Below are 15,341 nucleotides of genomic sequence, written 5' to 3'. Positions count from 1 at the left end.
CCAAGTTGGTTCTATTTGGTGTTGGTTTCAGTTTCGCAAGAACCGCAAGAAGGTGAGACGAGAGGTGTGAGCGTGTGACGATATTAAGAGTGTTTGAGCGAAACACGAGTGACGTGAGGATAAATTTTCTTTTACCACTAACAACTTTTTGCAGGTACTATCATGTCAGATCAAAACAATACACCGCCCCATCCTGAGGGAGAACTTACATTTCAAATGCAAGCCATGACACAAATGATGGAGAGTATGAATTTTGTGATGGGAAATGTGTGCGACAGACTTGATAGGGTGGAGAAACGTGGTAACGAGGCTGGTACGAGCACCCAAAATGTGAAGTTTGGGGTGGAACCGAAAGCAAACAATAGCAGTAGGGCCAACAGGCCAAGGTGGGCTGATTGTGAGGATTTTGAGGAGGCCGTTGGTGATATCGGTGATGGTGTTTTTGATGATGAGCCCATAGACTACCGGGAAGGTTTTCGGCAGCCTAGAAACCGAAGGGATTATGGGAATAGAACTAGGGGCCAATTCAGCCAAAGGGAAAATTTCCGTAGTGTTGGGGGACATGCTGATTTAGATGGTGATTTGGATGCTATCAAACTGAAAATACCTTCTTTTCAAGGTAAAAACGATCCCGAGGCATATTTGGAGTGGGAAAAAAAGGTGGATTGGATTTTTGATTGCCATAACTATTCGGAGGCGAAGAAAGTGAAATTGGTAGTCATCGAATTCATGGATTATGCACTGATTTGGTGGGATCAGAATGTTACTAGTAGAAGACGGAGTGGAGAGAGGCCGGTAGCGTCGTGGGAGGAGATGAAAGTGTTGATGAGAAGGCGATTTGTGCCTAACCACTATTATAGAGATTTGTATCTGAAATTGCAGGGTTTGAAGCAGGGTTCTAGGTCCGTGGATGAGTATTTCAAGGAAATGGAGATTGCCATGATTCGGGCCAACGTGATTAAGGATCGGGAAGCTACTATGGCTAGGTTTCTAAATGGACTGAATAGGGACATTGCAAATGTTGTAGAATTACAACACTGTGTGGAATTGGAAGACATGGTCCATATGGCAACGAAGGTAGAGAGACAAATAAAGAGAAGGGGCAGTACACGTTTTCAGACCAATTCGGCTTCATCTTCCTCAACATGGAGGCTGAATTTGAAAAGAGAGGGGGCTGTCCAACCAAAGCCTTATGCAAAGGCTGAACCACCTAAGGCCAAAAAGGATACTTATACGGATGGGAAAGGTAAATCTGAATCTCAACCTACTCGTGATAGAGATATTAAATGCTTTAAATGTTTAGGGAAGGGGCACATTGCATCTCAGTGTCCAAATCGAAGAGTTATGCTTATAAGAGATAATGGGGATGTTGAATCTGAAAGTGAGAAATCTGAAAGTGAAGAGATGCCACCTAAGATGGATTGTAGCGATGAGGAGATGGCATACCCTGTTGAGGGGGAGGCTTTGGTTATAAGACGTGCGTTGAACATGCAAATCAAAGAAGATGATGTAAATCAGCAACGGGAAAATATATTTCACACTCGATGTCACATCCAAAACAAGGTATGTAGCATGATAATTGATGGAGGTAGTTGTGCTAATGTTGCTAGTGATACACTTGTGAAGAAATTGAATCTGAGTTGTATTAAGCATCCTAGGCCTTATAGATTGCAATGGTTGAATGAATGTGGTGAAGTGAGGGTTACTAAGCAGGTTTTGATTGCGTTTGCTATTGGGAAGTATTCTGATGAGATTTTATGTGATGTCGTCCCGATGCATGCTAGTCACTTACTTTTGGGGCGTCCATGGCAGTTTGATCGGAAAGCGATTCATGATGGGTTCAGAAATAGGTTCACTATTGTAAAGGATGGTAAAACCATCACTCTTGTACCTCTTTCTCCGAAACAAGTGTATGATGATCAAATCAAATTAAAAAAGGAATGTGAGGATGGGAAGAGTGAAAATTCACGTGAGGACAATGGTGAGAGAAAACCATCAGATTCGGCTAAACCTAAATCATTAATTAAACCGGTTGAGAGTGGAGGTAAAAACCGAGGAGTGAAGAAAGTAAGCTTGTGTGATGATAATAGTGTGGAAAAATTAAAGAAACAACCTAATTTTTATGCAAAAGGATCTCAAATCAGATCTGCATTTTTTACTAATAAGCCAATGATCTTACTTGTGTATAAGGAGGCTTATTTTAACACTAACGATCTTGATTCTGCTATTCCTAGTGTGGCTGTTTCTTTGATGCAGGAGTTTGATGATGTATTCCCTGAAGACATCCCTAATGGATTACCACCATTAAGGGGGATTGAACATCAAATTGATCTTGTGCCCGGAGCTTCAATTCTTAACTGTCCAGCCTATAGAAGCAACCCCGAGGAGACGAAGGAGCTTCAAAGGCAAGTAGATGAGTTGATGATGAAGGGGTACATTCGTGAGAGTATGAGTCCTTGTGCTGTGCCAGTGCTACTTGTGCCTAAAAAGGATGGAACATGGAGGATGTGTGTTGATTGTCGTGCTGTGAATAACATAACGGTAAAGTATCGACATCCTATTCCTAGGCTTGATGACATGCTAGATGAGTTACATGGATCATGTATTTTCTCTAAGATTGACTTAAAAAGTGGGTACCATCAAATTAGGATGAAAGAGGGTGATGAGTGGAAAACTGCATTTAAGACTAAGCATGGTTTATATGAATGGTTAGTCATGCCGTTTGGACTTACAAATCCGCCTAGCATGTTTATGCGTTTAATGAATCATGTCTTGCGTGCATTTATAGGTAAGTTTGTTGTTGTGTATTTTGATGACATTTTGATCTATAGCAAGAACTTAAATGAGCATCTTGATCATTTGCGTAATGTACTTAGTGTGTTGCGTAGTGAGCGATTATATGCTAATCTTAAGAAGTGTACCTTTTGCATGGAAAAAATTGTGTTTCTTGGCTATGTCGTTACTGCACAGGGTATCGAGATGGATGAGGAGAAAGTTAAAGCCATCCGAGATTGGCCTACACCAAAATCGGTAAGTGAGGTAAGGAGTTTTCTTGGACTTGCTAGTTTTTATAGAAGGTTTGTGAAGGATTTTAGTACTATTGCTGCACCTTTAACTGAAATTGTGAAAAAGTCTGTTGGATTCAAATGGAATGATGCACAAGATGAGGCTTTTAAATTGTTGAAGGATAAGCTTTGTTCGGCACCTGTTTTAGCTTTGCCAGACTTTACAAGAGCTTTTGAAGTAGAATGTGATGCGTCAGGTATCGGAATAGGAGCTGTGTTAATGCAGGATAGGAGGCCCATTGCATATTTCAGCGAAAAACTTAATGGGGCAGCCTTGAATTACCCTACATATGACAAGGAACTCTATGCCTTGGTAAGAACTTTAGAGACGTGGCAACATTACCTGTGGCCCAAGGAGTTTGTCATACATTCTGATCATGAATCATTAAAGCACTTGAAAGGGCAAGGTAAATTGAGTAGGAGACATGCCAAATGGGTTGAATTTATTTCACATTTCCGTATGTGATCAAGTATAAGCAAGGGAAAGAAAACATTGTGGCTGATGCACTTTCACGCAGGTTTGTTCTTTTATCTACTTTGGATGCTAGATTTCTAGGATTTGAACACATAAAAGAATTGTACAAGGATGATAGTGATTTTGCTAATGTTTACAATGCTTGCGAAACTTCAGCTTTTGGAAAGTTTTATAGACTTGATGGATATTTGTTTAAAGAGAGTCATTTGTGTGTTCCATTAAGTTCTATGCGTGAATTGTGTGTACATGAAGCACATGGAGGCGGGTTGATGGGGCATTTTGGTGTTGTTAAGACTTTGGATGTGTTGCATGAGCATTTTTATTGGCCTAAAATAAAAAAAGATGTGCAACGCATATGTGATAAATGCATAACTTATAGGAAAGCAAAGTCTAGGACACAACCGCATGGCTTGTATACCCCTTTGCCTGTACCGAAAGAACCTTGGGTAGAAATTTCGATGGACTTTGTCTTGGGTTTACCTAGGTCAAAACGGGGCAGGGATTCCATCTTTGTAGTTGTTGATAGGTTTTCAAAGATGGCACATTTCATTCCATGTCATAAAACTGACGATGCAACTAACATTGCTGATTTGTTCTTTAGGGAGATAGTACGACTTCACGGGGTCCCTAAGAGCATTGCTTCTGATAGAGATGTTAAGTTCCTTAGCTATTTTTGGAAGGTGTTATGGGGAAAAATGGGTACTAAACTGTTGTTTTCAACTACTTGTCACCCCCAAACAGATGGACAAACCGAAGTAGTTAATAGGACCTTAACACAACTTTTGCGTGTTGTCATTCAAAAGAACTTAAAGAATTGGGAAGATTGTTTGCCATTTATAGAGTTTGCATATAATCGTAGTGTGCACTCTACTACTGAATTTTCACCATTTGAAATTGTGTATGGATTTAACCCTTTAACTCCAATGGATTTGATTCCTTTGCCTATTGATGAAAGGGTTAGTTTGGATAGTAATCGTAAAGCACAGGTGGTGAAAACTCTTCATGAGAGTGTGCGGCAACAGATTGAAAAGAGGAATTGCGTGTATGCGACCAAAGCCAATAAGGGGCGCAAACATGTTGTCTTTCAGCCTGGTGATTGGGTTTGGGTGCATATGCGCAAGGAGAGATTTCCGGCCCAGAGGAAGTCAAAGCTACAACCACGAGGAGATGGGCCGTTTCAGATCCTTGAGAGGATCAATGACAACGCTTATAAAGTTGATTTGCCAGGTGAGTATAGTGTTAGTGCTACCTTTAATGTTTCTGATCTTACTCTGTTTGATGTAGGTGATGATTCGAGGTCGAATCCTTTTGAAGAGAGAGGGGATGATGCGGATCAGCCTAACACCAAGCATAATCATGCCAACAACCCATTGGAGGTGCCAATTGGGCCAATCACAAGAGCTAGGGCTAAGAAGCTTAAAGAAGCATTGAATGGGCTTGTTCAGAATATATGGAACAAAATGGACCTAGAGAGGCTTGGAACATTTAAGGAGCATGAAGGACAGCCTTTAATTCATTTAGTTCAGGTCCAAGAAGAGCCCAATTCATGTGGAACAAGGGGTTGATGTGTCCGGCCCAATACCAGCCTTGTTAGGCTTGTCTTTTCTAATACTACAAGGATAAAGAGTCAGCAATTTATTCTCCTAACTAAGGAAGTTGGCCAAATCTTATTCCTAAAGAGGGGAGGACTATTTAATGCTTTTCCTCACTTAGGAAGGAAAGTAATTAAATCAGCAACGAAGGAGGAAATTTGTTTTCTTATTTGTCCAAGTTAAACAAGGAATTCCAAGCTAATCAAGGACATCAAAGGGGGCAGCAACACAAATTTTCCAAATCAGATTTTTCCAATTTTTTTTAGGACTTCTCAAGGGTGACAAATCTGATTCTAGCTTATTTAGGATGGTATTTTCGGATTTTTAGTATTTTCTTCTTAGTTTTGGGTTATTATTACTTATTTGGGTCAATTGTAAGTGGGCTACATATAAGTCCACCTAAGGGAGGTCCATTAGGGTTTCTTTAAGTTCAAATTCAGTATAAATAAAGGCATAACCCAAACATGTAAAGGTTACGCAATTTTCAGATTAATAAAACTTCTTTGCTGCACTTATTGTGTGTTGGTGGGATAATCTCCCTTCCTTGGTTCTCTAAAGAACTGAAAACAACTTATCGAAGAACAACTAACTTCGTGGCGTCATCCTTATACTTCTTGTTCACGAATCAATATTCGTTGGGTGGGGGTTTCTGTTTTCAATAGTGCTGGTGCCTAGGTACAAGTTATCTTTGTGTCACACTCCTATCAAACCTGATTTACTTGGCTTTCCGGGAATTGGCATCTTTGCGTGTGGGTTGCGTGACCATGTGATCACGAGGTTCGCATCATAATCTCCCTTCCATGGTTCTCTAATGAACTGAAAAACGACTTATCGAAGAACAACTGTCTTCATGGCATCATCCGTATACTTCTCGTTCGCGAATCAATATTCGTTGGGTGGGGGTTTCCGTTTTCAATAGTGCTGGTGCCTAGGTACAAGTTATCTTTGTGTCACACTCCTATCAAACTTGATTTACTTGGCTTTCCGGGAATTGGCGTCTTTGCGTGTGGGTTGTGTGACCATGTGGTCACGAGGTTCGCATCAAAAGGTCCATTAGAGTATCAATAGAAGACCCTAGTACATGGGCCATGAGGTGAGGACAGCAAAGGAAACAAAAGAATCCTTCTACAACTTGGAAACAACAAGGGTGACTACCTTTTCCTTTTGTTTCTAAGATTAAGCGGCTGCATGGAAGGCTATAAATAAGCCTTGAATCAGTTCTATAATATTTTACTTCCTTCTCTTCTTCTCATGATAGAACATGGATTTTTTTTTTGTAAGTTGACGTATGTATTAAAAGAAAAAGATACAAAGATTATAAGGGGTATATCCCAGATTTACAATGAGAACAGAAACATAAAACAACAGATGGCTACAGGCTAGCCACCGAACAGAAAACTCAGACCTAACAAGATTTGTTAGGGAAACCAATACAACCAGCTAAATATCAAATGAAGAATCTATGTTACTGACCCTTCAACCTCTTTGGATCCTTTTGTTTTCATATGTTGATAGAACGTTCCTCATCAAATCAAGCTTATTGCGGATGATACATTCAATTTGATCAAAGACCAAATTTCGAGTTCTAGAGATTCCTGCAAAGGTCCTTGCATTCCGTTCTTGCCAAATATGATACACTATAGCTGCGAAACTCAGTTTATGAGAAAAATTGATGAAACTTTTGCCATGCCAAGTGACAGTGGCCCATCGAATCCATTCAACCCATCTTTTTGTCATTCTTGGAATGTTGCATCTGTCAGACAGAACATGGATTTAATATTATAGGCTTTGTTTTATTTTGTTAGCTACAGCCCAAGGCTTGTTTGGGCTTAATTAATACTTTGTTTTCAGTTAGGATCCAAGGCTTGCTTGGATTAAGTTATGGGCTTTTCAGTTTAGGGTTTTGGGTCAGTTTTACGTGGATCTCATTTAAGTCCACAAAAGGGGTCCATTAGGGTTAACTTTTCAAGAACTATTTAAACTCATGTAAGCTAAAATATCGGCAGCTTTTGGACGATAATTAATTTTGCATTTTTTTTCAGTTTTAACATGAGTGATTCTTGCATTCTTCAGTTCTTGAACGAACTGAATCTGACTTATCGAAGATTAACTGGCTTTGTGGCGTCATTCTACTCATTCCAATAGTGTTGGTGCCTTGGGGCAGGTTTCCATTGTGTCACACTCCTATCAAACCTATTTTGCCTGATACCAACTGATTGTGGGTTGCGTGACCACGTGATCACGAGGTTCGCATCAGTTGGTATCAGAGCTAGGCTCTAAAAAAAGGTCATATCCTTCTGTTATTTTTTTTTTGTGTGTTCCTTTAAGTTTTTCAGTGTTTGCGTCCATCTTCTTGTTCTTCGTGTTTGTTGACACGACTAAAAGATTGATGTCTTCTCCCAAGTGCAGGAGTGTCGAAGTAATAAATAACCCGGCAAGACCGGGGTCGAACCACAGGGAGGTTAATTGTACAAATTATAAATAACAATAATACAACAATAATAATAATAGTAATAACAATAATAATAAGAATAACACTTATAATAATAATAATAATAATAATAAAGAAAAAGAAGGAGAAGGAGAAGAAGATGATGATGAGAACTTTGAGATGAAAAATTAACGCAAGGATAAAACAATGATAACAAACAATGTCAAGGTTAGAGGATCCACTAATGGTATGTCAAACAAGTATAGTATAAACTCTTATTATTCAATTAGAAACCACACACAAAGGAGGTTCCAATCTGATTATAGATTGTTAACATGATTACATTAGTCATCTTATTCGATTAATGCTAATACTTGTAAATCTCGTCAAGCATTCATGATTATAACTTATGTTAACACCAAATCAAGTTCCTTTCATAGCTCAGGTGTCGGTTATACCCTACAGTATGGGCTATGAAAGTGCCAAGCATTTGTTGTACCACGTGTTATACAACATAAATCAAGATTAGTCATTTAACAAGCTAAGTATTAAAGAGTGAGCAAGATAACACATATAAAACATGTTAGTATCAAACATTAAAGTCCATATTAAGTCTACACTATACTTATTCTTACACCATTAGTGTAACCTTTTCACCTTGACATAATAAACTTAGCTAAACATAATAAAAGAAAGAAAAATAAATAAACAAAATAAGAACATAAATAAGATAAGAGTTAACTAAGTAAATGAAAGGAAATGAAAGGCATAAACTTGATATTAATGAAAGTAAAGCATAAACACTACAAAAAATACAAAGAGAGAAAGCAAGAGCATGATCTTGATCTGGAAACCAAGATGCCTAAATGCATGGCAAATGCCTCCTTTTATAGGCCAAAATTGGGAACTATTGATTTGATGACTAATTGATGAGTGGGTGGCCAACTCTTGACTTGGTGACAATCCTTATCTTCTTTTATCTACCCAAAACATCATTGATAACGTCAAAATTGGAGCCACTTGAAAACATGAAAGTTGTAGGCAATTGTCTCAGCTTTCTTGTGTAAAACATTCAGCTCATTTGAACTTCTAGAACTCCAGATATGGCCAAAATACTAAACAGTGCTCAGGCTGGAGGACAGATTCGGGCTTCTTTGTTGTAGCTACAATTTGGACTTGAAAATGACCTTTTCAGATCTTGGGCTCCATATGAAAGTTGTAGGCCTATGTCTTACCTTTCCATCCATATAAAGTAGACCTAAATCTAAGATCTATAGCTCCGGATATGACCTAATTACAGAACAGTGTTCCGGTTTGGATTGCACTGACATCTCTTTTCTAATTTTGGTCATCGTTTTGCAGATATGACCCATTTACCGAACAGTGTTCCGGTTTGGATTGCACCGACATCTCTTTTCTAAGTTTGGCCATCTCTTTATCCTTGCAATTTAAGTTCTTCAAGTCATCAATCAATCCTTTCATTTATGTGATAGGCCTGCATTAAAAATAGACATTTACCACAAATTAAAGGTATCTTATATTATTAGATATATTATTATAAAACATGCTTTAGTTAAGGAGTTATTGATACTTCAAGTGCAAAATGATGATATAAAACCATGATAAAAATGCACTTTTAAGTACTAATTATACCCCCCAACCAGCTTATTACTAGTCCCTAGTAATCAAAGCGTTAAAATAGAAAAACAATTTGCAAATTCCACAAAGCAAGATATTCATCATTTAACTTCCATTAATCTTTCCAGATAAACAAACTCTTGTTAAATTTATATACTTGCTCAATACCTCTTAACAAGATATTCATAAACCTTTCTTTTGTGCTCAATGTATCAACACATAATTATGGGTCTTTTCTTGGATGAAAACAAAATTTTTGTTCTAATGTTTAAGGTTAACTTCCTTGGGTTGGGATTATTATTTTTGTCTTTTTTTTTCTTCTTGTTTTTTTTTTAAAATATATATACATATAATTTAAAAACACCATGCATCTTTAACCCATGTAACGAGCTTTCGGCTAATGACTCCCAGACCAGTTGGTCTTAGGGCATTAGTAGTTAAGACACCCCTACGAGCTTAGTAACTAGGGTCGCAGATACTGATGTGTAGATAGTGCAATGTTTGATTTCCTTAAGCTTTTCTCCTCAACCCATGTAACAAGCGTTGAGCCAATAGCTCCGAAGTCAGTTGATAAGCTTTTCTCCTCAACCCATGTAACAAGCGTTGGGCCAATAGCTCCCAAGTCAGTTGACTTTAGGGTATTAGGTGTTAAAACACCCCTTCGGGCTTAATTGCTTAGGTTAGGGAGGCTACGAAACCAAACTTATCTACATTTTTATTGTTATCATTTTTTTTCTATTTTTTTCTATTTTTTTAATTATATACAATCCCTTTCCCTTAGTTGTTACCATTAACAAAAGAACATAAATAATGTAATAATCCAATATGCAACCCACAATCATATGTTAAAGTGTGTGTGTGTAAATTAAGGTTTAAGAATACATGTTAAATAAGTATATGAGCAGAATTAAGTGATAACAATGCGAGAGTTTGAAAACCTGAATATTTTAAGAAGTATTATAATAGACCTTGTTAAGAATGGTTACTAAAATGCGTCTCAAGAGTCACTTTAACAAAAGAGCTCCTTTACTCAGCCATCCTAGTAACAACAATTATGCACATGCTTTATGAAATGAAAAACAATTTTTTTTTTTTATCAACTACTACCCTCTCCCCCCAACCAAAACGAGACATTGTCCTCAATGTTTAAAGGTAGAAAGATAGAGTATAGAAGATATCACCTGAAATAACGAACACTGACAAACCTGAAACACACTGAAACAAAAATAAGAAATAACAAAACACAATAATAAAACCAAAAGACACAAAAATTCTTAAATGATGGCTCAAATCCAATCTAAGCTTTTTACAGCTTTCCTTAGTTGACCAATTTATGCCACTCATGGAAGCATCAATTACAGGAATGAAGGATTGTAGTTGGTCAATTAATTGTCAGCAGTAGCAGCAGAGATTATGATTTGTCGTGCAGAAGATGTTAGAAATTCCTGTTCCACAGCATGATCAAGAAAAGACAACTTATCATAATAACCATTAACATTTAACAAACCTATGGGTTTATGGTGAATGTGCAGTTGAGCCCAAGAGGAAATATGAAAGATATCTTCCAATGTGTCTAGACCACCTGGTAAAGCAATGAAGGCATCAGCATGGTTAAACATTGCATTCATTCGAGCCGACATTGTGGACACCTAAAGTTCCTCTCCAATTGTTTTTCCAATGATGTCTCCTTGTGCTAAAGCTTCGGGGACGACCCCCAAAACTTGACTACCTCCTAAAAATACAGTTATTGATACACCTCCCATTAACCCAAGACTGCCTCCCCCATACACTAAATGAATCTTTCTCTCAGCTAGCACTTGACCAAGATGATTTGCTGATTCTAAAAACTCCTTTTCTTTCCCAGGACTAGATCCATCGAAAACACAAATATTTCTTATATGATGACTTGAGGAACTTGCCATTTCTACACACTTCTGTATTTGTTGAATGTATGGGTTGTGTAGGAATGAAAGGAAGGAAGAGAGGCTTTTATAGATGAGAAATTAGAAAGGCAATCATATAAAATTGGGGCTTATTCTGATATTGTTTGCTTGAGGTTTTAATTCGAGGTCAATTCTATCGCAGAAACACTACTCTTTGTGAACCATAAGAAAAATACCTTAGAATAAATTGAAACTTCATATTATGTGTATTGGGTATGAGATCACACCATATATTAAATTTAGGCTTATTTTGATAACTGATTCTGGAGGTTTTAGTTGGGGGTTCAATTTTTCCGCAAACTGATCATACAAGGGGTTTGGGTACCTAGACATAAACGAACGACCTATGAATTGATTTTTGTTGTTTTTTTAGTATTATAATGCTAAATATTGAATTTTAGGTCATTTCAAGATCGTCTGGTCTGGGTTTCAATTCTATTATATAAAAATTGCGTAATAGGTTAAATTTGCGTCAAGTTTCAAAACGTGATCCTTACTATTTAGTTTTGTCCAAATCTTTTGTTTCTATTATATTTGGGTTATCTAGGAGTCAAGTAACTTTTTTTGCTAATACTCGGTTCTGTTTTATTTCGTGTTTTCGTTTTGTCCACAATTCATGAATTTGCATTGCTACTCGCAAAATCCTAATCGTAGTTTTGTTTTGCTTTTTTTTCAGTTTATTTATTGATTCTTGAGTTTGAAAATTATAATTAGAGTGCGCTGCGAAGGCTACTAACTTTGATTTGTTGATTTCAGTTCCTAAAAGATCCAAAAGAAAGCAATTAGTGAGGTAAAAGGCATTGTGAGCTTATTAGAGTGAAAAGCCTTGATATTTTTTTTTGTGTGATATACGAGAGGTGTGAGGATATATTTTGTACTACTAACCAAATTTTGCAGATTCAAAGAATGTTTGAAAACAACGAATCAGCTACACAAAACGTTGACGTAGCTTTTGAATTGCGAGCCATAGGCCAGCAACTGGAGCTATTGTCTAACGTACAAGTATCTGAAAGATGAGGTGAATTCAATAAAGCAACAGAATAGTGGGACTAATCACCGAGGAAATACAGTCCGTATGGCCATACAGAATGTCAGATCTGATTTTGAAGAGTTTGTTGACGAAAACGCATATGCAAGTGAAGTCATGATTTTGCATCAGCTGGCCAAGGAATTAGGTCTGGACCGAACAGGGCTAGGAGGAATGTGAATTTCCATGGCATGGGCACTTATGAAGATATGGATGGGGACGTGGACACCATTAAACTGAAAATTCCTAACTTTCAAGGTAAAAACGATCCCGAGGCTTATTTGGAGTGGGAGAAAAAGGTAGATTGGATTTTTGATTGCCATAGCTATTCTGAACACAAGAAGGTGAAATTGGTGATAATTGAGTTTACGGAGTATGCATTGATTTGGTGGGATCAAATTGTAATCAGTAGGAGGAGGAATAGGGAGCGACCTGTTCAGACTTGGGGGGAGATGAAAGTCTTAATGAGGAGAAGATTTATGCCAAACCACTGTTACAGAGACTTATATCTAAAGCTCCAAGGTGATATGATCCAAGCAAGTTCAAATTTGGATTTTGATGTAAAATGTGCAACTATCCAATTTTACGGCAACAATCATAATTCTGTGCGACGTGGTACCAATGCAAGCAAGTCACATCTTGTTGGGGAGACCATGGCAATATGATAGGAAGGCAATTCATGATGGGGTTAAAAATAGTTATACCATTGTAAAAGATGGTAAAACCACCACTCTTGTACTCTTACACCCAAACAGGTGTATGATGATCAAATAAAGCTAAAAAGTGAGCATGAGGCGATGGGGAGAGAAAATCAAGGTGAGGAACAAGGGGAGAGAAGACCATCAGATTCGGCTAGAACTCAAACCACTGCAACCGATTCGGCCACCCATCCAAACACAAACAAATATTTAGCCAACACTCTAAACAAATCAAACCATTCGACCACAACTCAAAAACACCCAAATCTGGCCGAGATTGGAGGTAAGACAAGAGGAGTGAAGAAAGTCAGTAAGGGTGATGAGAATTGTGTGGAAAAACTAAAGAAACAACCCAATTTTTATGCTCAAGACAGTGAGGTCAGATTTGCATTTTTCACTAACAAGCCAATGATATTACTTCTGTACTTTAATAATAATGATCTTGATCATATTGTGCCTAGTGTTGTTATTGCTTTGTTGCAGGAGTTTGATGATGTGTTCCTCGACGATACTCTTAGCGGATTACCACCATTGAGGGGGATAGAGCATCAGATTGATTTCGCACTCGAAGCTTCAATTCCTAATCGACCAGCCTATAGAAGCAATCCCGAGGAGACGAAGGAGCTTCAAAGGCAAGTTGATGAGCTGATAGAAAAGGGCTATATTTGTGAGAGTATGAGCCTGTGTGCTGTACCCGTGCTACTTGTACCTAAGAAGGATGGAACATGGAGGATGTGTGTTGATTGTCGAGCCATCAACAACATAACGGTAAAATATAGACACCCCATTCCTAGGCTTGATGACATGTTAGATGAGTTACATGGATCCTATATTTTCTCTAAAATCGACTTGAAAAGTGGGTACCATCAAATTAGAATGAAAGAAGGTGATGAGTGAAAAACAACATTTAAGATTAAGCATGGTTTGTATGAATGGTTAGTAATGCTGTTTGGACTTACAAATGCACCTAGTATGTTTATGCATTTAATGAATCATTGTTGCGTGCATTCATAGGTAAGTTTGTGGTTGTGTATTTTGATGACATTCTGATCTATAGCAAGAACTTAATTGAGCATTTTGATCATTTGCGTAATGTACTTAGTGTGTTGCGTAGTGAGAAATTGAATGCTAATCTTAGAAAGTGTGCCTTTTGCATGGAGAAAATTGTGTTTCTTGGCTATGTTGTAACTGCACAGGATATCGAGATGGATGAGGAGAAAGTTAAGGCCATCCGGGATTGGCCTACACCCAAATTGGTAAGTGAGGTAAGGAGTTTTCATGGGTTAGCTAGTTTTTATAGGTATTTTGTGAAAGATTTCAGTACAATAGCTGCACCCTTGAATGAAGTTGTTAAAAAGTCACTTGGGTTTAAATGGGGGGAGGAACAAGAATTGGCTGTTTTTTTTTTGAAAGACAAATTATGTTCTACACCTGTTCTGGTTTTACCTGACTTTACGAAGGCATTTGAAATATAATGTGATGCATCTGGAATGGGAATAGGTGCTGTTTTGATGCAGGATCGAAGACCTATTGCATATTTTAGTGAGAGGTTAAGTGTAGCGACCTTGAACTATCCCACTTACAACAAAGAACTCTATGCATTAGTAAGAGCACTTGAGACATGACAACATTACTTGTGGCCAAAAGAGTTCGTAATCCATTTGGATTATGAGTCCTTGAAACATCTGAAAGGACAAGGTAAGTTGAATAGGAGGCATGTAAAATAGGTTGAATTCATTGAAACTTTTCCTTATGTAATCAAGTATAAGCAATGCAAAGAGAACATCGTAACTAATGCACTTTCATGCAGGTATGTTCTTTTACACACAATGAATACTAGATTGCTAGGCTTTAAATATGTGAAGGAATTGTATGATAATGATTCTGACTTTGCCAAGATTTATAATGCATGTGGACATTCGACTTTTGGTAAGTTTTATTTGATGGATGGTTATTTGTTCAAAGAGAATAAATTGTGTGTTCTTGCTAGCTCTTTGCGTGAATTGCTTGTTCGTGAAGCACATGGAAGTGGTTTAATGGGTCATTTTGGGGTTGCGAAAACCTTGGATGTATTGCATTAGCATTTTTATTGGCCAAAGATGAAAAGAGATGTGCAACGAATTTGTGAACAGTGCATTGCTTATAGAAAGGCAAAATCTAGAGTACAACCGCATGGGCTATATACACCATTACCTATGCCTACTGAACCTTGGATAGATATCTCTATGAACTTTGTTTTAGGTTTACCTAGGTCAAAGAAAGGTAGAGACTCTATTTTTGTTGTGATAGATAGGTTTTCTAAAATGGCGCATTTCATTGCATGCAATAAAACAGATGATGCATCTTATATCGCAGACTTGTTTTTTAGGGAGACTGCACGTTTGCATGGCATTCCTAAGAGTATAATGTCAGATCATGATGTTAAGTTCCTTAGCTACTTTTGGAAGATCTTATAGGGAAAGTTGGGAAATA

The 15,341-nt window shown here is 37.7% G+C and overlaps 1 protein-coding gene and 1 pseudogene across 1 annotated transcript; both read left to right on the top strand.

Moving 5' to 3' along the window:
• The first annotated feature begins 597 nt into the window (after nucleotides 1-597).
• Nucleotides 598-4,757, top strand: LOC105117496 (uncharacterized; annotated as a pseudogene).
• A 7,623-nt stretch (nucleotides 4,758-12,380) lies between these two features.
• LOC105117497 (uncharacterized) lies at nucleotides 12,381-14,938 on the top strand (the record flags this gene model as incomplete). Its single annotated transcript, XM_011015177.1, is given in 4 exon segments — nucleotides 12,381-12,827; nucleotides 12,927-13,871; nucleotides 14,030-14,125; nucleotides 14,543-14,938. Coding segments are annotated over 4 exon segments (1,884 nt in total), but the record flags the coding sequence as incomplete, so codon positions are not given.
• Nucleotides 14,939-15,341: the final 403 nt, after the last annotated feature.

Source organism: Populus euphratica, unplaced genomic scaffold, assembly GCF_000495115.2.
Source record: "Populus euphratica unplaced genomic scaffold, PopEup_1.0 scaffold1369.1, whole genome shotgun sequence".
NCBI lineage: Eukaryota > Viridiplantae > Streptophyta > Magnoliopsida > Malpighiales > Salicaceae > Populus > Populus euphratica.
Note: the sequence above shows the minus strand (reverse complement) of the source record. Positions and strands in the feature narration are given on the sequence as shown.